Source organism: Eptatretus burgeri, chromosome 16 (assembly GCF_056783735.1).
Source record: "Eptatretus burgeri isolate ZD-2024b chromosome 16, Ebu_testis_v1, whole genome shotgun sequence".
Classification (NCBI taxonomy): domain Eukaryota; kingdom Metazoa; phylum Chordata; class Myxini; order Myxiniformes; family Myxinidae; genus Eptatretus; species Eptatretus burgeri.
Window position 1 is genome coordinate 23,321,748 of NC_140976.1, and position 24,164 is coordinate 23,345,911.

Genomic DNA, 24,164 nt, shown 5'->3' on the forward strand with positions numbered 1-24,164 from the left:
TTCCTCTTTTGAAAATGCCCCGCTGAGTGTGATGAGAAAGGCGGTGACATTGTCATGACATCACTGGTACCCAGGGTATCCCAGGAAGTGACTGCACTTCCCCCAAACCCACAGTGGTCATGTTTATCTCGTCAGTATGTCCATGTATGTGTGAGTGTATGAGCCTTCTTTATGAGCCTTGGACCAATAAAATAGATAAAAAATATTTTTTAAAATAGGTTTGTCGTTTTTTTTTCAGTTTGTCGTTCAGGTAGCTTGAGGCTGTGCTGCAGCCTTAGTAGCAGTGTGGGATTCAATCACAGAGACAAAGTTCCAATGCATACCTTTTGTGTGGGAGAGGTTTTGGACTAGTGGATATGTCGTACATACAGGGAAGGAAAAGAGGCAAGGGGACAAGTGAAACATTCGACCCACATTTGCTTTTATAGAAAATACATTCCGTTATACCACCAATAAATAGACAACTAAAATGAAAGGACCAGGTACAATGCAAACTACACCTGAAAATGGTCCAAAACTGGTGTGTTGAGCTCCCATTTGTGTATAAATGGCCCATTTCTGTGCAAAAGTGACTAGAAAAAATAAAAAAGATGCTTTGTAGTCCAATTCTTAAGTCACAAAAAGGCTCTCATGCAATTGGACTGACATAGAATGAGTAAAGGATGTGGGTCAAGCGTGCTGTAGCCAAACCTAACAAAAGCAGCAATAACCATGCACCTAGCAGGAATGCACATTGTGAGAAATGTTAAAATGTGAGAAACGTTAAAATCCTGGCATTATTCAAAAGGTCAAAACTAAATTAACTTGTGGATCAAACAACAGGCAAACGGAGATCAAACATGCTGGAAGAGTGTTGCATCTCCATGAAAACACAATCACATACGGTGCGGTCGGTGCCCCTTCCATTGCCGCTACATTGCGAGAAGCATCATCTTTTCCAATAAACCGCAGAGCCAGGTGTGTCATGTATGGTTAGGAGGTTGGGAAATGGTGTGAGATAGGATGTATCACGATGGGTGCAAAAATTCAAAAGGCTTGCCTGGGTGAAGGGAAGAAGAGGGTAGGCTGCGTGCAGGGGTGAGGGCTCGTGCGATTGAATGGAGGACAAACTAGCCAGGCGGTAAGTCCCGGGAGGCAGGCCAGACTCGCCCGCACGCTTGGATTCCAGAAGTTCCCTCTAACCACATGGGCCATTGTGGTTTAGGAATGGAGGAGGGTGTGAAAAAAAGAAAGGTGCAGCAAGGCAGCAAGCAAAAGTGGATGGGGTAACATGAGGTCAAGTGTGCAGGAGCGAGAAGGAATGACAGATGCAGGATTATTTATTTGAGCGTGAATACAGAGGAATAGCAGCAGGCAAGATGTTGAGACGAGTGAAGATGGAAGCAGGAAGGCAGAGAAAAAGGTGCAAAATTGGTGATTAGTCATGCAGGTCAAACAACAGGGGCATTTGTTGCCAAATGGCATGCATTCAAAAGTGGTCAAATAAAAATGCTCATAATCGGGCACATTAATTCAATGAATATCCAATCACATCCTGACACCTCATTGGGCATCAGGTGCTGCTTGGGAATTGGATCATTCTGATAATGGATATGAACTGTATATTTCATTTTAACCACACATCAGCCCGTGATGAAACACCGCTAAAACTTTACAATGAGCACTCAAATTAACCAGGAAGGCAAAAGCTTTATAACAAGAACTATAATGAACCAGATGGAAGGGATACTTTCCATAACATGGCTGTACATTTTGGAGAAGGGTGCCCCATGACAATCATTTTACAAAAACCTACATTCTTCTTCTTCGTTAATATGCAGCACAAGGCTGTGGGGTAGCATCATTGGCTGAGGGCATGGCTGTGCCACTGATGCAATGCCCTCTGCTGGTTGGGGCAGGCATTTGTAATTTGTACATGGTGCTGGTGACAGCTTGCCTATTCTTCGCGAAGGATACCGTGGGATCTTTAACGTCCAACAATCAATGCTAGGAGATGGGACACCCGTTTAATGTCCATCCGAGGGATGGCAAACATTGATGAATCACCCTGCCTGTGAAACACCGGCATGGCAGTTTATAGCTGGGTCGGGATTCAAAATCAGACTAGAGAGCTTAGAGGAAAGTCTGCGTACCTCTTGGCCATACTGCAACCTACGTTCATCCTGTCAGTCTACATCAAAATGTAGGTGGGCATGCCATTGTTCGTCTCACCGCCCAATGCAAAGGCATGCATATCGAGAGAAATGTACCGATGGCAAACAGTGAGAGAATAGGGGAGAGAGAGTGGGGAGGGAAAGACAGAGAGAGAGCAAGAGAAAGAGACACACAGACAGACAGAGACACACAGAGAGACAGAAACAGAGAGAGAGAAAAACACAGAGAGAGAGAGAGAGAGAGAGAGAGAGAAAAACAGAGAGAGAGAGAGAGAGAGAGAGAGAGAGAGAGAGAGAGAGAGAGAGAGAGAGAGAGAGAGAGAGAGAGAGAGAAAGTCAGAGAGACACAGACAGAGACACAGACAGAGAGACAGAGAGAGACAGACACAGTGCCGTATATAAAGAGAGTCTGGCCAACTATTGTCTCGATCATGCTGCGCTTTGATTGGTCAATACCCGGTCACGTGCGTTGCTGGCGCCATATTGCAGCCCAACTCAACGTGAGTGAATCTTGGAGCGAAATTAGAATTGTTTTCGCCATCTTTTCATGTTTTCTCGTCAGATTTTGACTTTTTTGATGACACAATGGTGTGCTGTGTGGCAGTGGGGTGTTCTGTGCATCCCGGGCAAGGCGTGAAAATGCACCGCTTCCCCAGGAACCCGGAAAGACATCGCCGTTGGGCCGTAAATGTGAAAAGGGAGAACTGGACGCCACACGACAATGCCTACCTTTGTGCGGTAAGTAGCGGCGGTTTGCTGTTCCCATCCGACGTCGGATCGGAGTATCTAGGTTAAAGTCAGATTGAATGAATCCCTGTCGGATCGGATCAGATCGGAGCGCTGAAACAGCTCGGAATCCGAAAGAATGAGACGTAATCCGATGCCGAAATTTCGCTGATGCGTAAGTAGTCAACACCAGATTTGCAATATATCCGATCCGATACACACCACCAGCTGTAAGTAACTTTCTTACATTGGTTTTATCCATATTAGGTTAGAAAATAGTGTTTACAGTTTTCCCGTAAAATCCAATCCCTTCAACTGACGACGGTCGTCAAGTGGAACAAAATGCACTGACAGCGTAGTTGGATGACTGCGGCTGCTCACTGTTTTTCATTTCTAATCTTTATCTGATGTATATTTCCCCGGGATTCCTGGCATACATTTCTGTGGAAATCATTCCCACATTTTTACCGGGAATCTCAGGAATTTCCTGTCCTGGGGTTCTCGACTGCAAATCGTATTTGGAAACTTTCATCGACTTCGAACTGACTGTCAACACGTAATTCAATTTTCCGTTTTTTTTGTTTTTTTCAGAAGCATTTCGACGGCAGTCAGTATGAAAACAGGAGGGTTGATAGTTCAAGACCACTCAAGCGCAATGCCGTCCCGACTGCCTTCCCGCATATTGTGCCTGTCACGAAAAGGAAGTCGAGGAAACGACCCCATGACGAGACAACACAACAGAAGGAGCCCGTCCCAGATCACACATACGCAAAACAAGACATGCCTGGGAATGACGGCGACAACCAAGATGTCCAACTCGTTGACCTTGCCTCCGATGCCTCTGTAACGCCGGCTGAAACCGACCAGGGTCCTGACTACGACGCCAAGATCGGAGCAGTGGAGGCGAAAGTGGTCTCTCTCAAGTGGCGGTTACATGAAGCACAGTGGAACAAACGCAAACAAGCCAGGTAGCTCGTCACTCTAAAGGCGAATGTCCAGAAAGTTCTCAACCTCGATCAGATCAACAAGCTGTCTCGTCTCAGCACAAGGGGTACTCAGTGGTCAGCAGAAACCTACAAGAAGGCTCTGCAACCCCGCTTTGCATGTGGCAGTACCAGCTACGAAGTCCTGTTGTCGCAACACCAGCCGCTGCCATCGCTTCGTTGGTTACGGCAGAAGATGGAGGTTATTGCGATGGAACCTAGTATTCTTTATAAAGTGTTCGACTTCCTCCAGCTGAAGGTTGCTACCATGAAGGAACCGGAGCGTGAGTGCTGCCTAACGCTGGATGAAATGACAATTGAAGTGGGATTGCAGTTCTACAGATCATCCAGGAGTTTGCGCGGAAATGTAACTTTGCCAGGACATGGTGGTGCTGCAACTCATGCCCTCGTATTCATGCTGGCTGGCGTCACCTCCAGATGGAAGCAAACAATTGCCTATCATTTTACGGGCAATTTGGTGAACGGAGCCTACTTCCGGCCACTTGTGACTGAAATCGTACAGCAGGCTTATGTCATTGGGCTCCACGTCAACGCAGTCACATGTGACATGGGTAGTGCCAATCGAGCAATGTTCAAGAACTTCAGACTGGTTAGTTCGAAGCACGCAGTGACAGTCAATCTCATTCCCCACCCATGCGCTGACAGCAGGTTCCTACACTTCATGTACGACGTACCGCACCTGATCAAGAATGTCAAGGTGGGTCTGGTGAATGGGAACGAATTCAAGCTCGGTGCTGATATCGTCTCCAGGCATGATCTGCCTTCAAATGTCATCAGCCTGGGGGCAATCAAGGAACTGGTGACATTTCAGGTCAATGACGATCTGAAACTGACGCTCAATCTCGGCATGGAAATGGTGTCGAACACCACCCATTTCGACAAAATGAAAGTGGGAAAGGCATTGATTTTTTTCAGTAAGTCAGTCAGTGCTGGGCTGCACTACCTGGTGGAAAACGAAGGTTTTGACAACGCGTTGCTAACAACTGCCTGGTTTTTGCACTTTATGAACACCTGGTTCGACCTGATGTCCAGCCGTCACCCTGCCACCACGCTCAGTAAAGCGAATACGTGTGCTTACGAGAAGGCGATCCGGCACCTTGAAGAGACGCTGGTGGTATTCGGAGGGATAGAATGTGGCACATCGTGGAAGCCGTGGCAATCCGGCATCATATTATCGACCTCATCTGTGCTCGACATTCAGAGAGAACTGCTGGCCAGGGGACACCACCTTGTGCTCACATCCAGACTCACGCAGGATTGCCTTGAGAACCTATTTGGGTGCGTCCGATTCAAGAATCCTGTCCCAAACGCGCTGGAATTCCGACAGGCTCTGAAGCTCATAATGGTGGCACAATTTCTGAAGTGTCCTGCGTCCGGTAATTATCTCGAGGATGACCGGCCATTTTTAGCGGATTTTCTCGACACTCCGAAAGAGAAACTGGCGACACCAGACGAATGTGACGAGGACACATTCAGCTATTTGATTGGAGAGCTGCCTCCTGATCCTCTCAGCAAAGCCCAAGAGAGCAGCTTGTATTACCTGGCTGGCTACTGTATCTCTTCCGTCTCCAAATCCTGGACACATTGCACCACTTGCCTGGAAGCCGCGGAGGACCGCCGAAAGTCTCTTTCGCAGGGCAGTCATGAGGCGATAACAAGGCTGAAGGAGTACAAAGAAAGCGCTTTGAATCATTGCAGTGACGAGGCTTTCAAGCTGTTCAGAGAAGGAGAGAAGCAGTTCAGGATGGTGCAGGACCAGTTGTCCGTCGTCTGTCAGCTTTCTCAGTTGATATTCCCGACTGCCACGATCTGAAAACGAAGCGACTGACGAAGTTTTTCACTTTGCGTCTGTACATCTATTCCAAAGTGCAAAATTAGATCCGTGTCAGCCAGGCAAAAGTTGGGACTGCCAGTCAACTCGGCAGCAAGAGCGCGGCAATGAGAGCGTGTGTTAAAAAAAATTAAGTAGAACTGAGCTTGGTGTCAGTTGTTCGTATAAACCCCTTCAGGACAGGAGGCGGCCATAATCGCCTGGCGGTTATAGCCGCCTCCCCTCCTGAAGGGGTCAAGTCATATGGAGAAGAACTGAAGACGGTTTTGACTTTTAACCCCTTATGGACGGGTGACGGCTACAACCGCGATTGCTATATCTCGCCATCTATAGCCGTCCTACCGTACTTTTTCGTTTTGGCATTTTATGAATCTTGTGCTCTGTAATTCTGGGTCATGTTTCTTTTAATTCATCCTGAGGAGCTCTCCGAACCATGATTGGCTTTGCTGAACTGGTCAATTTTGCGCTAGATTTCTAGCCTCTGTGGTTCGTGTGATACACAGGTTTCCATAGATTCAGGCAAGAAATCTTGTCCAGTCAAGAAATAGATTACTCCGTCCTCAGTATGCGACTTGCGGTATTATGCCACCTCAGTTATTTTTGGGTGGGTTTATCAGCACCCAGAAAACACCATCTTGTAGAGCGACTTATTTTCAAGCAAAGCTCACAATTTGAAGTTGAAACTCCCATTACTTTTTGTGTAAGAAGGAAAATGCCCGTTCATATCGCGCCGCGCGTATGCTCCCGCAAAGCCAGAATCACGCTGGCTGGGATGCAATATGGCGCCTGCCTTGCCAGTTGGCCAGACGCTCTTTATATACGGCACTGGACAGACAGAGAGAGAGAGAGACAGACAGACAGACAGACAGACAGACAGACAGACAGAGAGAGACTACACACAACCTTTGACATGGTGGCACATCGTTCCAAGATCAATACTTGTTGAGCAATACAAGAGCAACCCAATTACTCACATATGCAGGTAATTTGGACATCATTCTTAATGGACTGATATTTCAACCAAATAAATTGGATTAAATAAAATATAATATTACAAACCTTGAAAGAAAAAGTAAAAGAGCAAATTGCAATCTCTGGATTTGTAACCTTGCGATTTGTTTCAAAACAAGGTCACATTTACTTTCCTAGTCCTTCACTAACTTGAGAGATTACATTTTTTTATATCCACCATTCTAAAGACCCTGCACATTTTTATAACACTGAAAATGATGTAATTTAGCCAAAAAAAAAAAGTGCTTCTCATCTCTACCTTACGTTTTCAAAGTTTCCCATGTAAGCTTTTTTCTCATGCATGATGCACTGGGATGGCATCAATGCATCATGCCCATTTGAGGGTGTCAATGCATCATATCCAAGTGAGATAATAATCACATATTTGCAAGTAGAAATGGCTAAAAGGTAACACGCCATTGCGGAAATGGCATGGCACGGCATCTCGACCAAGTGGGAGACGACATTGAACACTGAAAGATGTTTCACAAAGCATTCCGTCAAAACACGCCTGACATAAATATGGAACTGCCAAAAGTTTTTGGCACAGAAATTCAGCGCTAACATTTCCAAAGCTCCAAAGGATAATCAGATGGCGAGGTTGATCTGTAACCACTATCGGAGTGTTCACCCACCCACACTACCCCCCCTCCCAATGCCCATTCATTTTTAAAACTGAGTAGTTCTGCAGAATAAAGTCAAGAAAGGCTTGCGGCAACCCTTTGCCACAAGCGATCAATCTGCCAAGACGTGCTGTCTAAGCGGGCAGGGGTCAACATTCCGGTCCATTGGTTGGGAAACTTTTGGTGTTGATAAACATGGAATGGAAGATTGGACATAAAAGCAAAGTGTGGCTGAAGCAAAGACGACAGCCCCAATATAATGAAGGAACAGCTTGGCATGTTAAACAATACATCTTGTCAAGATTTTTGATCAAAGCCAAAGAGGAAAGCAAACGTCTCTTGGCTCTAAAAGCATCGAGCCGGAAGCTTGCCAGAGGTATTGAAAAATCTTTTAAACCATTGAAGAAACCGTTTTTACTTTTTCATTAATGCATGAGCACATGATCCCGTGTCATGTCACCTCCGTGAATTATCCTTAAAATTGCCATTGAAAGGAGAAGTTTATAACAACCAATAAAGTGCCAACATCAACATGCAGTTTCTGCCCGTAGAAGCGTGACTTCTTTTGTGCAAGGTCTCACCTGCCTCTCAACTTTCTGCTGCACTGCTTGCACACTCAATACGGATGGCATATCCAACACCTTCTCCTGCAGTAACACCGCAGGAAGGGGCTGGAAACAATGGCAGATTAAAAAAAAAGAAAGAACGGCAGAAAAGTCAACCTGTTTGGGCATTTCCATGTTTGGGTCAAAGTTCAAAATGCTGGGATCCCAGGCTGGAGTACCATGATATTTGTTTTTGATTTGTCCATCATCTACTCATGTCTAGTTTTTAATCCAAGGAAAGATGCACCATCTCTCCTCATATTTGTATGAAATTTTAATTGTACTGTAAGCTCATATATGAGCCTTTGATCACAATTTTAACTGAAAGGTCACTCGGTAGAGTGCATACCTCCATCACGCAATGCCTGATCCACGAGAACATACCATGCCCAATACATTTTTGAAATATGCTATATATCGTTTTTGGCCCGATCTCTCAATGGTGAAGAATCACTTTTAAAAATTGTAGTCGTCGGATCCGGATTTGGATCTTCACCAAAATCGAAACAATTAGTCGTGGTTACACACCCAACCTCTCCACCAAATTTCATTGGAATCCATCCACAACTTTTTGAGATATCCTGTTCAGAGACAAACAGAGAGACAGACAGCCAGGGGTGAAAACATAACCTACTTCCACCTCTGGTGGTGGAGGTAAAAATTAAGAAAAACATCCATTAATCCATGAGATATTTTGGATAATTTACACAGGTCACATCTCCTACAATCCACCTTTGTAGCTTCTCAGAATCACTCACTCTGTGGTTGATTGAAAGACTCTGAAAAGATTCTTCTTAAGAAGCTCACAAAACAGTGTATCATGGGTGAAGCACCTTTCTATTGTTGATCAAGAGAGAGACCGAGTTGAAGCGTTGATCCAACTCCTTCAGCTTTGGCTCCAGGAGGTGACAGCAGTGTGGGCCACACTGTGCGCCGAGCTCCTGGACCTGCAAACGGACCGTGTCGACTTTGCATTTTGTTTCTGGAAGCTCATTCTGCAGTTTCTGGTGGAGTTTCGTGGAAGGAGGGTGTTGAGTGAAGAAATTAAAAAAAAATTAAAAATTAAAGGATAAGAGGTAACAAACATGCCTGACAAGTGGCAGGCTCACACACACACACACACACACACACACACACACACACACACACACACACACACACACACACACACACACACACACACACACACACACACACACACGTTCTTCAAGTTTCTTCAAATAGTTTCCTGGTCATGAGAAACATTCAGCCAAATTTGCACGAAGATTGTCAGAAAGCTTCAGAGGTTCCATGTGGATTATACATGGAATGGCCTCCACACCACCAGGGAAATGTACAAGCGTTCACGCTAACACTTTGTAAAGTACCAATTTGGAATATAAATCAATCACTCAACTCTCATTCGAGGTCCACTTTGAGGATCGTCCTCACAGGCACAGCAGTCAAAAGACCTCCTGAACTACAAAGGTCTGAAAATGATTGCACAGAATTGAGCCGAAATGGTCCGATTGACACTTAACCTGCAATGGAAGATCTGAACAAAAATACTTTATTCAGTGGTGTTTCCTGTGGGTCACATATTTTCAAACCTTTGATTAGCTGAGGCCACCAAAAGCGACTGCAAACTTATAATTGGGTTTGGACTGCAGTGGGGGTCGTGGCTCATTTCTCCCATTAAACAAAGTTTTTGAAGTTCAAAATGAGGGCAAAGACAAGACGATAAAGTCTCAAAGACACGCAACCTTTACACAATCTCACTAGATTTAGTAAATTTAAAGCTGTCTGCCTCATTGCAGAACCGAGATTTAGAATACAATGCACAAAAGCCAAAATGTAACGGCACACGAAGGCTTCGCACGTCGCTGCCGGCACAATGCAAAGCGTGAAATAACGATTACACAACAGATAGGTTAATAAAATAAAATAAATAAATAAAATGAGCAACAAAATAATGAGGTTATAACCAGGAATGAGAGAGAAAGAGGAACAAGACAGGAGAAGAGATGAGGGCGATATCTGCAACAGCAATAAGAGCAACATGATCGGACATGAACCATGTTCCGCACTCGAGAAACTAAAGCATTGAAATAATTTAAGTAATGATGGAAATTTCCATTAAGATAGTAAAATTTTACAATTCCAGATGCCACCATTAAAGATTTAAAAGTGGATTAAATCACATCGGGGTCACAATGATAACCACGTGACTTGATTCCAGATCCAAGTAGATTGAGGTCATGCTTTTTTTTTTCTCTGCAAGGCTCGTGAAATAGCAAAAGACACGAGGGTGGCCTACAAAGTAAGCGTGTGTGATAGGACGATTTAAGAATGGCTAAGGGAAACGAAATGGTGAAGGCAAACAAAATGGCCTCCATTTAAAAATCTAATGGTGATTTTGTAATTGAAAAGAGGCGGAACAACAACAACGACAACGACAACAACAACAACAATAATATAACTGGAAACTTAAAAAAAAAAAATCCAAATGTATGATGCAATTGCATAGCCTGCTGCAACCCAGGAAGCTAAGAAGGCAATGATGTCATTGTAAGGCCCAGTGTTTCTACATTTATTCAAGTACGAATTTACAAGTGCTCAATCAACCACAAAACAGATGACCACTCAGTGGGGTTCCTCCATCAAGATGTCTCGCGCCTTATAAAATGTTAAAGGATGGATTTGAAAGATAGCTCGGTTTCCAAGGAGATGACTTGAAAATAGTCTGCGAAGCAGACTATAAAGAGCTGAAGAGGCTGTTGTTGCTACGACCTCTGTGTATATATTGTGGTTGGGCTGATCATGAATCCTCACCACAGCTTACGTTCCGACCTGATTTTTCGGTATATTGAGTCTGTTGAGCCATATTCTAACCATCATGCTCCCGAGTCTAATTTGAGAACCAGACTTAGTGGTGTAATAGAGCATCCGCTTTGAGTCTGGGAGGATGATGGTTCGAATCCTGGCTGAATTATACCAAAGGCTAAAAAAAAAAAAAAATCTTGCTAGATTTTTGTATGGAGGAGACGTGTACGTGCTGCTTCATTGCTGAAAACTCGGCATAAAACAGACAATAACATTACCAAGGAGCCATAGGTTGGCAACCATTGCTCAGCCTTGATGGGCCGAATGGCCGGCGTCCTCGTGCAATGAAGTTCCTTTTCAAGGAACTCAGATTCACTCATTGAAAGCTTACAATGTTGGTTTTGGAGAACCTCTAGGTCAGTGCAGTTGCAGAATAAGGAAGCTTTTAATTAGGTCTGGAAGTCAGCCTGACGCGCGACAAATGTGGAATAATTTTCCATCGGTGGCAGACTAAAAGCTCGCCTTTGTCATGATTGCGATTACATCATTACGGTATCTATCGAACAATCTAAAGCCTCGCATGTGGCCAGGCTGAAAAAAAAACAAACAACAAAAAAAACATCAAGGTTCGAATTGCAATGAAGAGCTCGGATTCTATTCCGGGCACAGTTTTTAACGCCTTCTGTTGTAATTTCTCAGCGTTGTCAAATTCCTTTCTCGCCGCCTTCGCATTTACCTTTGCAGATCTCATGACGAATGGAACGTCCTTGTCCTCGACATCATGGCCAACTGTTTTGGTCATAAGCATCACTTCCAAATATTCTCAACAAATCTCATTGCTATTTGAAGATGTTACAGATCTCATGATGCCACATACATTTTTACCCAAAACAGGAGTCCATTTTTGAAATGAACGAAAAGAACAACCGCTGTAATCGGAAGCGGTGGTCATTGCAGTAATAATCCCATTCCTCGTACTCTTTGGCAGTGCAAGGACAAGCTGAATGACTTTGAGGGTTCAGAGATTAGGAGGCAAATTTGATCGGGTTTATCGCATAATATTGTGTCACACTTGCCAAGGGATTTGCAAATTAAAAGAAGAAATTAAGTAGATAATATGCACAGTAATTTGGGAAACAGATTATTACAGACGGGCTATATTAAAAGATTCGCCAAGCTGGTGTATCCAGTGGGGACAAACATAATGGCTCTGGTGGCAGGGAAATAATTATGTGCATTTGCAAGCATGATTCGATTCGATTCGATTTGATTCCACAGGGTAAGGAGGAAATTTGGGATGGTGCTGCCTTTTATATGCAGCATCTTCGCCCCAATCCAAGGCTGCCTCTGAGCGCGTTTTGAAGAGTCGACAACAGTCGTGCAAATGAGACCAGGCTCTGCAGACCGATTACTCACTTTGTTGATGTCATTCGTGAGCTGCCTGGGTTCTTAATCACAATGAGCGACAAAATAATAATACGAAGATTAGCTCGGTTTCAAAAGCTGAGAATCCATTTCCTTAATCAAAACGCTACTCGGTAGAGCACGTACCTCTGCAAAGTTGAACAGTTTACGTTTTGTATAAGCCGGATCTGCATCTGGACCTTAACCAAAGTCGAATCGGCTTGTTCTTGTCAACTACCCAACTCTTCCACCGAGTTTTGTCATAATTTGTCCGCAGTGTTTTTAAATATCATGCTATGTATCGTTTTTGGCCAAATCTCTCAATGATGAAGAATCACTTTCAAATTAAATAATTCTCGTATCCAAATCTGGATTCGTATCTTCACCAAAATCGAATCAATTCATTCTCGTCACACACCCAACCCGTCCACCAAATTTCGCCAGATTATGTCCATAACCTTTTGAGATATCCTGCTCACACCCAAAACCTATGGTATACCCGCCCAATGTCCTCAACAATCGCCCACCACAATGCCCATGCGTTTTATTATTTGTGCACGAGTGCGTACTGACATGGTTCAGTTCATTTTGACTGTTCGACCTACAAAAGTGAAAGAAGAGCTCCTGGGGTCAAGTCAACGGCAGACCTGAAGCTGCACGAGCGTGCTGTGACTGCACGCATTTGTGGAGTTCAGTTCACAGACCCGACACTCCTGCTTGAACTCACTTTGTACACATTTTCGCGCTCATGCATTGGGAGCTTTTCTGCGTCGTCCAGCAAGACTTGGGAGTGGTATATCCAAGTGGTGATGTCGGCGATATTTTGGTCAAACTGCGTCATCTGGGTCTGGTAATCCTGAGGGAAAAGAAATTTTCATGCATTCACAAGAGATTACATGTGAACCATGTGACATGCGAGTTCAGACAGTTCACCATCAGAAGGAGGGAACTTCAAAGACCGGTAGCAAAAAAAAAAAAATCATGACCGAAAAGGGAAATGTGCAGTGCTCATGTAAGTTTTCAAACTCCTTTTGTATCGTCGACCATTGCCAGAAGTAACGTGATCACATCATCGTGGAAAGAGATCGGAAAGGTACAAGATAGATAGGAAAGGTGAAGATACCTGCAGCAGTCGATGCCACTCTTCTGTGCGTGACGTCACGGCAATCCAATTGCTGTGGAGAAGACTCAGCTTGTCATCCACAGAATTCTCTTGGCCTTTGAGCAGTGCTGTCAGGCTGGCACCAGTTTCCCCTGCTGCCGCTAGCAATGGCCGACGCTTCTCAACCTCTTTCTGCGTGACCTGGGACAATCAAAATTGGGCAGATAGGTGGCAGAATACAAAAGGTCACCTTCAAGGTCACTAGACACATTTGACGCAGTCATCAAAACAGCTGTAGCTTCAGAACTTGCTCCAACATTTGGAGAATTATTGCTCGTCACAATGTGAATACATTTTAACACCCAATTAAAGATGATAGTTGGAGGGACGGTCAGTTCTAAAATAAATAAATAAATGAATAAATAAAAAGGTGTGGACGACGCCATGTTTTATGAGGGCCATGAGGGCTTCTCAAATTAGGTTGGTGTAAACCAACTTTGAGGTTGGTGTAAACAGCCGCTACGCCATTATTTACTTTTGCACGATTTCAATCGACATGCTCATTGATACCAATCCTATGTTCTGTTAACTTCTGTCTGCTCGAAGAACTATGTGCACTTTACATATAAAGGGAAGATCATTTCATCAAACAAACATTTTAGCCACATCTCGGGTGCCTCCAAAAGTTTGTCAAAGAAAGCCAAACTCATACAACCATCTTTGAAATCTCAGCAAGAAGATATAAGATATTGGGAGCGTTTTCTATTCGGCGAAAATAATGATTGAAAAAAGTTGAATTGATTTCTGGTCCAAGATGGTTTATTGGTCCAAAGAGCCCATGTGTGCTGCTGCTTGGTGGCAGTGTGAACACTCGTCAGTAATGTGAAATGGACTGTGCAAAAATCCATCTTTGCATTAGATCAACAATGTAAACCATCTGGGTCTTCAGCACCAAGTTAATCGGCTGTGCTGTCCTGCTAAGTGGCATTATTAAACAGCAGGATTGGTGTTAAAATAAGGAAAGAACACGAGAACGTGATTCCCAGGGGGGGGGAGGGGGAGGGTTGTGAGCTGGCCAACACATTAATGGAAGAGTCAAAGAATATAAGCTTTACTTATGGTGCAGTGCAGTCAAGAACACTAGATTGTGAAGTCTTCCATTTTTCAACAACATGAAGCTGATCTTATCATATATATCTACCTCTCTCTGTCTCTCTCGCAGCCTGTGGCTGCTGGTTGCATCATTGGTTGGGACGCGGCTATGCCGCTGATGCAGTGTCCCCCTTACCAGTACACTTGTACTCATTTTGCCGACCTCGGAAGGATGACAGGCTGAGTCAACCTCCTGATGTATTTTAATTCAGCGGCCAACGGGGCTTGAACTCAGGACCCTAGGATCCCAAGCCACCACCCTAACCACTAAGCCAACACAAGGCTACATCTTATCAGCTATCATGTTGTCAAAAAACATCCCCATATGTCCTCTTTACAAAAGCACATGTCTACCACCTATGTCTCTGTAGACCTTCTATCGAAGAAGAAGAGGAAGAAGAAGAAGAAGAAAAAGAAGAAGAAGAAGAAGAAGAAGAAGAAGAAGAAGAAGAAGAAGAAGAAGAAGAAGAAAAATAATAAGAAGAAGAAGAAGCAGAATTTTCACATCTTCAGATGCAAAGGGCTACCGAGGCAGTTTTTCCTTGCCTAGGGGAAACAATCCTGGACGGGTTGATACTCTGACAAAGGATCATCGAATGGCTCATTCTTCGAGAGCTCGTACTCATTTTGCCGAGCTCGAAAGAAGGACGGGTTGAATCAACCCACCTGGTGTTATTTAATGGGCGGCAGTGGCTCAAACTCAGGACCCTAAGATCTAAAGCCAGAAACCTTAACTGTTAAGCCAACAGCAGGCTATACCTGCTATAGATTACGCAAAAATTAATGTCACGGTGCATATACTTACAACATATGCACCAACCAGTTTGTTGGGGGGAGGTGGGGGTTTAAATTGAGAAAATTAAAATTGAGAAAAATAAGAGAGAGGAGGATTACAGATGGGAATGAGAGGTAGGAGAATGTCATAAGGAGTGTGGCGAGGATTGAAACAAGTCTGAGAAGATATGGGGGTCAAGGCAGGGAAGGGTAGGTATGGAGCAGCTTGGGAATGAATTGTGTGGAGGTGTGTGATGGGGAAATGGGGTGGAGGAAGAGGAGGAGGAGGAGGAGGAGGAGGAGGAAAGTTAAAAATTCCAGAAAATGTGCATCTGTGAAAAATATATAGCTGATAAGGTAACTGAAATGGGATACATACGTGAGTAAACCAAACATTAAATAGAGCTGTGTGAACACAACAGAGGCATCACTAAACAAGTGTCCACTCCCAAAAAGCTAATTTATATTCTCCATGTTTTTTGATCAAGTAAGCTATTATATATTAACTGTCACAACCTGGAATATCGAGTGAGGACCATTCTGGACCCAGACTAAAATACCCACCAAGCTCCAAGCAAGTTCTGCATCCAAGTCTTCAGGCATTTCTTCCACTGCGGAACGACGCGTAAGCTCTATGTCAGTCAATGCCAGCCATTCAGTGAGGCCTGCAATCTCTTTACGCAAACGCCGTGAGAGTTTCAGCGCTTTCTCAAGCTCGGTTTTTCCTTCAGTCACCTGTTCAGGTCACAGCAGAGCACAATATGGGTCTTAAAAACACTGCAAGGAGTGAAGTCTATTCCCACATCAGCAACTGCGGATTTCCACGATTATCTATAAATTTTCTCTCGATCTGCTGACCATCAAAAAAAATCTTCATCATTATAACCAATCGCCAATAAAATCACACTCGGCTTGAACGATGGACAAAGATCACCACTTGAAATGATGTTAAACTCCACATTGGATTGCGTTACAAAAAAAATGTCCGAGATGGAAAATTATTAACATACAAGAAGAGACCGTTTAATATATCAGTTTTACAAACACGATGGGATATTTGATCAAAGCTGCTTCCCCTCCCACTCCGTTTCATACATTACCCTCCAACTACCCGAACCTCCTTTCCATTCTCTCCAACTTCCTACCTTCCTTTTTATCTCATCACCACTTTCTTGTGTTTCAAAGATTTTTTTTGAAAACTACATCTCAATTAACCCACTCCCTGCCCTCTCCTTCCAACTTGCAAAATTAACATACGGACTGACCTGAGAACTTTTATTCAAAATAAGATAGCATCCTAAAAGAGGATTCACTACATACAGTGGTCTATTCAGCCATTCTCAATTCATTTATAATTCACGCAGCGTTTCAGCTATTTCTGATTCCCAAATATTCCATCTGTCAAAGGCAAAAGTGCTTCTCAGAACCTTATTTGTCAAACACCAAGAGTGCCTTTGTATAGCTCTTTTGCCGTGATTATCAGGGGTTAATCGCTTCTCAGTAAAGGTGACTGCTGTCATTCCAAGAGGAAAAGCACAGATTTTATTTTTAAAAATTCTAAATTACGAACAGAATATGACAAAAAAGCGGAGCTGCTCGTGCAGCCATTATTTGACTTCAAGAGTCACCTGGAAGCTTAATGGCAATTTATGTCGACATCAGAGAGGAAGGCTCCCAAGATGTCTTATCGCCACTATGGGATAGCCACGAGGTTATTATTTATGGGTGTTGGATCAATGAGTGACCTGTGATGTAATAATTTTGTGTAGTGAACTGTACGCTTTGCAAATGTGACATACACAGTCTGGTCATTTGACTTTGTCCCATGGCTAAGACTGGGTTCAGTCAACGCTTATCCAAGTCGTAACATTGAGGGGGCATCGCATGGACTCTGCAAGATATCTGAGGGTTTTTTTGAAGGATATGAATTCCTAAATTCATATTTAGGCAGATTATGATGATTATGATGATGATGATAATGATGATGATTATTATTATGATGATGATGATGAAGAAGACGAAGAAGAATGTTCAAGTGATCCTTCAAGTTAAACGCATTTGGCTTCGATGTATTAAGAAAAGAATATCGACATGATCATTGACGATGCCTCATTACAAGAAATCAAGAATTGCATGAATGCTCCAACTACAGGTGGATCGTGGCTACGAGTAGAATCACCATCAAGTAGCATCACCAGAAACAAGATCTCGATGTTGCACAATAGAGAAGAAAACAGGTTTCAGAAGCCTCAGATTTGATTGTGTGAACATCATGTTGACACCTTTTTTTTTTTTTTTTTTTTTTTTGTATACCTTGGTCGAGGCTCGTATGAGAGCTAACACACAACTCACAGCAAGGAGGCATGAGACAAGAGGGGTGGGAGTGGGAGGGACAAAACATTGGGGAACAGACACAGGTGAACTGTGGAAGGGAGAGGGATGGGGATGGGACGGGGAACATGGCGAGGAGAAGATGGACATTACAGGGACTTTCAGGAAGGAAAGCAGGAGAATTGAAGGAAGTGGGCTTGGGTGGATTATCGGGGTAGAAAAGATCGAGGATTTGGATGGGGGAAGATAAGAGGTGGTGGTGAACAGCTGTTTTGAAAGCCTGGAGGGAAGAATGGGAAAGAATAGAGTGAGGAAGTTTATTCCAAAGGCGGGAAAAAGAGGAATGAAAGAGTGAAGATGAGCAGTGATTCGTGATTTTGGTAGTTTTACCAGAAGGGGGTTGTTGGAGGACATTGAGAGCCCTGTGAAAATGTGGTTGGGACAATACACAGAGAGAGCAGAGGGGCAAGGCTGGAGAGGAGTCGGTAGAAGACAGAAAGACCACCGACCAACCTGCGGTGATTGAGTGAGAGGCCCAAAGACTCAGCTTCATTGCGGGAGATGCCAATGATCTTAAAAGCTCTGGTTTCGACAGCTTGAAGTCGAGAAAGGTGGGAGGCAGGAGCACCAGCCCAGAGGGGAGAGCAGTACTCCATCAGGCTACGGACAAAAGCTTTGTAAGTAGTCAGGAGCTCAAGAGGGCCGAGGAAGGACTTTGCACGACGGAGGCTTCCCAGTCGGCGACTGGCTTTTGAGGCAAGGTTGGAAATGTGACTTTCCCAGGAAAGGTCATGGCAGATAGTGAGACAGAAGCTTGAAAGAAAAGACTTCTTCCAGAGGATTGTTGAGAAAGTGGATGGGGGGGTTTTGTAAACGGTCCTTTCGAAGAGACATAGTGAGAGTGAGATTTGTGTGGATTGAAAGACATGTTCCACGTGTTGGACCAGTTTGTGATTTTATCCAGATCTGCAGTGAGCGAAGAAGCTGCTGCTTGCCGGTCTGAGGGATGACAGATGGTACGGCAGAGGGTGGAGTCATCGGCAAAGAGAAATAGAGGATTTTCCAGAGAGTCCGAGAGATCATTGATGAAAACCAGAAAAGAACAGGGCCCAGAACGCTACCTTGAGGAACTCCAGCCTGCACAGGAAGAGGGGATGAAAGAACTCCATTTAGGGCCACACGTTGACTGCGACAGGAGAGGAAGTCTGCGAGCCATGAGTGGAGATGGCCTTGAATACCATGGGAAGAGAGTTTGGTGAGTAGGGCAGGGTGCCAGACTGTGTCAAAAGCACGTGATATGTCCAGGGATACGGCTCGGATTTCCTGTCTGGCATTGAGGACCTCCATCCATTGATGGGAGAGCAGTAGCAGCATATCCAGGGTAGAGTGACCTGGTCTGAAACCAAATTGATGATTGGAAATCAAGCCATTGGAGAAGAGGAAGGATTTCATGTCTGAAGCAATGATGGATTCCATAACCTTGCTGATGATTGGGAGAAGGCTGATTGGTCTGTAGTTACAGGGATCTGTTTTTGCACCTTTTTATGCAGGGCAGTGATGTTAGCAGATTTCCAAGCAGATGGCAGATGACCTTGGGAAAATGAGAGGGTGAATAGAACAGAGAGAGGGTGAGCAAGAGCAGAAGAGCAGGCTTTGAGGACACGTGGGCTGATGCCGTCTGGACCGGTTGCAGAATCTGACTCGAGGTTTGAAAGCAAGCTCTCCACCTTGTCAGGAGAAAAGGATACAGAGTCCAGGGACAGTTGGGTGCGACTGGGTAAAGTGGGTAGAGATAGTGATGGGTTTGGGACACAAGATTTAGCTGCAAACACCGAGTTTAGACATTCAGCTTTATCACGTGTGGAATCAGCAGTGCGGCCATTTGAGGTAAGGGAGGGGATGGAGGGGGAACATACACCAGAAACAGATTTGATTAAACGCCACCAGGATTTTGAGGAGGGAGAGAGGTTTGAGAGTTCAGACTTGAGATGAGAAAGATGTTGTTTTCTGGCTCTCCTGAGGGTAGATACACACTTGTTCCGAGCTTTGTGGAAAGAACTGAGATTGCCCTCAGTTGGGTTTGCTTTCCATGAGGCAAAGGCAAGTTGTTTCAGGACAACTGCCTCACCACAAGCTTCAGTAAACCAAGGGCGGGAGGAAGGGTAAGACAACTGAACACGAGAGGGGATAAATCTGTGCATGAGGGAGAGCAAGTTTCTTTGAAAGAATTCCCAGGATGAGTTGATGTTTGAGAAAGTAGTGATAGGAGACCAGTCTGTAAGTTTGATGGCTGCTCGAGACCCTGCCAGTCGGCTTGAGTGAAATGCCAGACTCGACGGCGGTGAGGTGGTTCTCTGATGACAGCCAGAGAGATGTCCACTTTAACAAGGACGTGGTCAGAAGAACCAATTGGAGCGAAGGAAGAGCAGCAGATATTGTCAGGGAAATTTGTCAAAATCAGATCCAGAAGAGATGGAGTACCATTGGTTGAGATCCGGGTCGGGAAGTTGACCGATTGAGTCAGTCCCAATGAGTCACAGAAGCTTTTTGCTGATGTCCCATGGCAGGTGAGAGAGGTACCCACACCTAGCCAACTGGCGTGATGACAATTGAAGTCGCCACATAAGAGGAAGAGAGAGTTTGGATGAGAAGATAGAAGATGGTCCATGTTTTCGGAGAGTGAGGTGTAGATGGAGTCATCACTGTTCGGTGGACGGTACAGCACACATATAAACATGAGGTGGGAGTGGAGGGGAAGCCGAAGCCAGAGGTATTCCTGGGGGTGTGGGGGAGTGAGAGCAGTGCAGGGAGAGTGAAGAATAGAGTCTTTGATGAAGAGAGCAACACCTCCACCAGGACGAGGCTCAAGTCTGTCATACCGTAAGAGGGAGTAACCAGGGAGAGATACTTGGGAGTCAGACACGTCTTGGGAGAGGAAAGTTTCTGTTAGGCAGATAATGTCTGGTTTGTCAGTGGCAACCTGCATGGAAAGATCTGAAAGGTTTGAGCGAAGGCCCCGGATATTTGAGGTCCACACTTTTAATGAAGAGGTAGGGGAGGAGGCTTTGGGTGCAGGAGGTGGAGGGGGCGGGGGAGGGTAGGACGAGGGACGAGGGGGAGGTAAGGAGGGTTGCTGAAGGAGTGTGGGGTATTGCAGAATAGCGAGGGGAGGGGGCCGAATGAGGAGGAGAAAAGGCTCTGTGGTGCTGGGAGAGAGGGGGGACAAGAGACAAGGAAGATGGCAGTTGAGGATTTGAGGAGGTGGAGTGGACTTCCGGTTCCGGTTTTGAGCGGCAAGAGGTCTCCTTCGGGGCTCCCTGCTGACATTCTCAAAGTTAAGTTCCGGTTGTTATTTGTCCCGCTTTAACTGTTTAATTTTCTCACCTACATGTTAATGTGTGTTCCTAGTTCGGTTTTGTTTCAAAAATCGTGCTATTCTGTGAGTATTTATGTCGACGTTCTTACTTGGTGTTTGAGGCCTAGTCCTAGGTTTGAGGCCTACCGGTTCCACTCGGTGTTCGATCGTTTTTTTTTGTTTCTTTGTTTGTTTTTTTCTCCCCATTCCTTCAATTTCTATCCTCCCCATTACCTTCAATTTTCATCCTCCCCACTTCCCAAACATCCCCCATTCTCCCAACTAATCTCTTTCTTATCTCAAAAAAAAAAAAAAAAAAAAAAAAAATATACCCAACAACAACAACAACAACACGCTCACCTTCTCCCGATTCTGCTACTTCTTCTTCCTCTTAACTTCCTCCTCGTCTTCCTCGATTTCTTTTTTTTTTTTACACTTCCATGACCTAATCTGTTGAACTCTCTCATACATTAATATTAACAACAAAAACGATCTTATAATGCTTCATCTTCCTCTCTCACACATGTGGTACTCTTTACTGTTTCACAATGCACTTCTCTTCTGCTATTTTAACAGACTGCTCTCATTTCGACCTCTCCTTCATTCCTTGCCTAAAAAATCCAACTATTACAGCGCTTCTTCTCTCCATGCTCTGAATTCGCCTTCATTGCATCCATCAAGAATTGTGTTAAATCGCATCTCTGACCTAAAACTTTTAAAAACCACAGTTTGCCATGGATGCTCGCTTTCCATCAACCATTCTTTTTTTCCAACTTCAGTGCCAACTCACCCCCCTCACCCCTCACTCTCACTCTCAAAGCAACCATCCCACTCTTCTCCCTCCAAGCCTCCCTCTCACCTCTTTCAAAAATTCCCCCCTCACCTTTCTCCCACCTTTCATCCCCCTCACTCTTCCTTCTCTAAGTTGCCCCCCCTCTCATCCACCAACCTGCCTCCCTCCACTGCCCTCTCACCTCCATCTCCATCACAGTCACACCTGTGACTTGACAGTAGTACACTCATCAAAAATCTGGATGAAACACCAGTCACTGGCAAAAACTTGTATTTGAGGGGACAGTCTAGGAAAACAACTGAATCCCAACATTCTGCTTCACATTGACCACAGGCAGAAAGTATCAAGAGGCCAAGTGTTTTGCAAAGTAATGAGCCTTTTGCTACCAGCCAAAATCAAAGTTCTTTATATATCATTCATTTTGTATATTTAAAAATATATCATCCATCTTTATATATCATTCATTTTTATATATCATTGATATGTCATTCAACTGAAAGGCAGAGAAAGAGGCTCTCATGACCGTGTGATCTGTACACACAAGCCAAAGATATGCTTGGATGTGGGATTGGGAAACTCCACCTTTTCTTTTTTGGGGTTTATCCAGTGGAATTCTATTATTTTGGTGGGATTTCAATTGGCACACCCCATTTATGGTAGATTAAATCACTTTGCAAAACCAAATGACATGACACATGGTAAGTATTGTAACTAGACAATCATGCATCGTGGAGTTACAATGAATGGAATCAAAGCTTGCTAACAAACCTCGACTCAGATTCTGCAACCGATCCAGACGGCATCAGCCCACATGTCCTAAAAACCTGCTCTTGCTCACCCTCTCTCTGTTCTATTCACCCTTCTCATTTACTCAAGGTCAACTGCCATCTGCTTGGAAATCAGCAAACATTACTGCCCTGCATAAAAAGGTGCAAAAACAGATCCCTGCAACTATAGACCAATCAACCTTCTCCCAATCATCAGCACGGTTATGGAATCCATCATCGCATCAGAGATTAAATCCTTCCTCTTCTCCAATGACTTGATTTCCAATCATCAATTTGATTTCAGATTAGGTCACTCTACCCTGGATATGCTTCTTCTGCTCTCCCAACAATGGATGGAGGACATCAATGCCGGACATGAAATCTGAGCCATATCCCGAGACATATCACGTGCTTTTGACACATCTGGCATCCTGCCCTGCTCACCAAACTCTCTTCCTATGGTATCCAAGGCCATCTCCACTCATGGCTTGCAGACTTCCTATCCTGTTGCAGTCAATGTGTGGCCCTAAATGGAGTTATCTCATCCACTCTTCCTGTCCAGGCTGGAGTTCCTCAAGGCAGCGTTCTGGGCCCTGTTCTTTTCCAAGTTTCCATCAATGATCTCTCCGACTCACTGGAAAATCCTCTTTGCTTCTTGGCTGATGACTCCACCCTCTGCCGTACCATCGGTCATCCCTCAGACCGGCAAGCAGCAGCTTCTTCGCTCTCTGCAGATCTGGATAAAGTCACAAACTGGTCCAACACGAGGAACATGTCTTTCAATCCTGACAAATCTCACACTCTCACTGTCTCTGTGAAAGGACCATTTGGAAATCCCCCCCCACCCCTACCCCCATCTACTTTCTCAACAATCCTCTGGAAGAAGTCCTTTCATTCAAGCTTCTGGGCCTCACTACCTGCCATTATCTTTCCTGGGAAAGCCACATTTCCAACCTGACCTCCAAAGCCAGTCGCCAACTGGGAATCCTCCGTCGTGCAAAGTCCTTCCTCGGCCCATCTAAGTCCCTGACCACAAACAAAGTTTTTGTCCACAGCCTGATGGAGTACTGCTCTCCCCTCTGGGCTGGTGCTCCTGCTCCTCACCTTTCTCGGCTTCACACTGTGGAAACCAAGGCATTTAGGATCATTGGTATATCCCGCAATGAAGCTGAGTCTTTGGGCCTATCACTCTCGCACGGCGGGCACGTTGGTGGTCTTTCTGTCTTCTACCATCTCCTTTCTTCCGCAGGACACTCAAGATCTGGTAAAACTACCAAAATCACGAATCACTGCTCACCTTCACTCTTTCATTCCTCTTTTTACCTGCCTTTGAAATAAACTCCCACCCTCTCTTCAATCCCATTTTTCCCTCCAGGTCTTAAAAACAGCTGTTCACCACCACCTCTTCACCTCCACCATCCAAAATCACAATATTTTCTTCCCCTGTTAATCCACTTCAAAGAGTGCTGTTCTGGACAGGTCATCACTCCAACTCAGGTTACGCCAAATGGTAATTACCCCAGTACACTGGTACTCATTTCACCAACCTCAGAAGGATGACAGGGTTAGTCAACCCCACCTGGTGTTAATTCAGCAACTTGCAGGGCTCAAACTTGGGAGCCTAAGATCCCAAGCCATCCAACCTTAACCACGAAGCCAACACCAGGCTAACTGTCCATTTATCAGAAAAAAAAACTTTCAATATATTTTCATGATCAAACAACGACAAAA

General features: G+C 44.6%; 1 protein-coding gene across 6 annotated transcripts in view; it reads right to left on the bottom strand.

Moving 5' to 3' along the window:
- The window catches only part of LOC147010706 (dystrophin-like), a 1,018,488-nt gene that overhangs the window by 530,089 nt on the left and 464,235 nt on the right, over positions 1–24,164 (bottom strand). For all 6 annotated transcript variants that reach the window (XM_085859617.1, XM_085859614.1, XM_085859615.1 and 3 more), the window contains 6 exons: positions 15,752–15,922; positions 13,283–13,462; positions 12,887–13,015; positions 8,787–8,957; positions 7,930–8,019; positions 1,040–1,177 (listed from right to left, as the gene is read on the bottom strand). In XM_085859617.1, the coding sequence (XP_085715743.1) occupies positions 1,040–1,177; positions 7,930–8,019; positions 8,787–8,957; positions 12,887–13,015; positions 13,283–13,462; positions 15,752–15,922 (879 nt within the window). The remainder of the gene's footprint in view (positions 1–1,039; positions 1,178–7,929; positions 8,020–8,786; positions 8,958–12,886; positions 13,016–13,282; positions 13,463–15,751; positions 15,923–24,164) is intronic.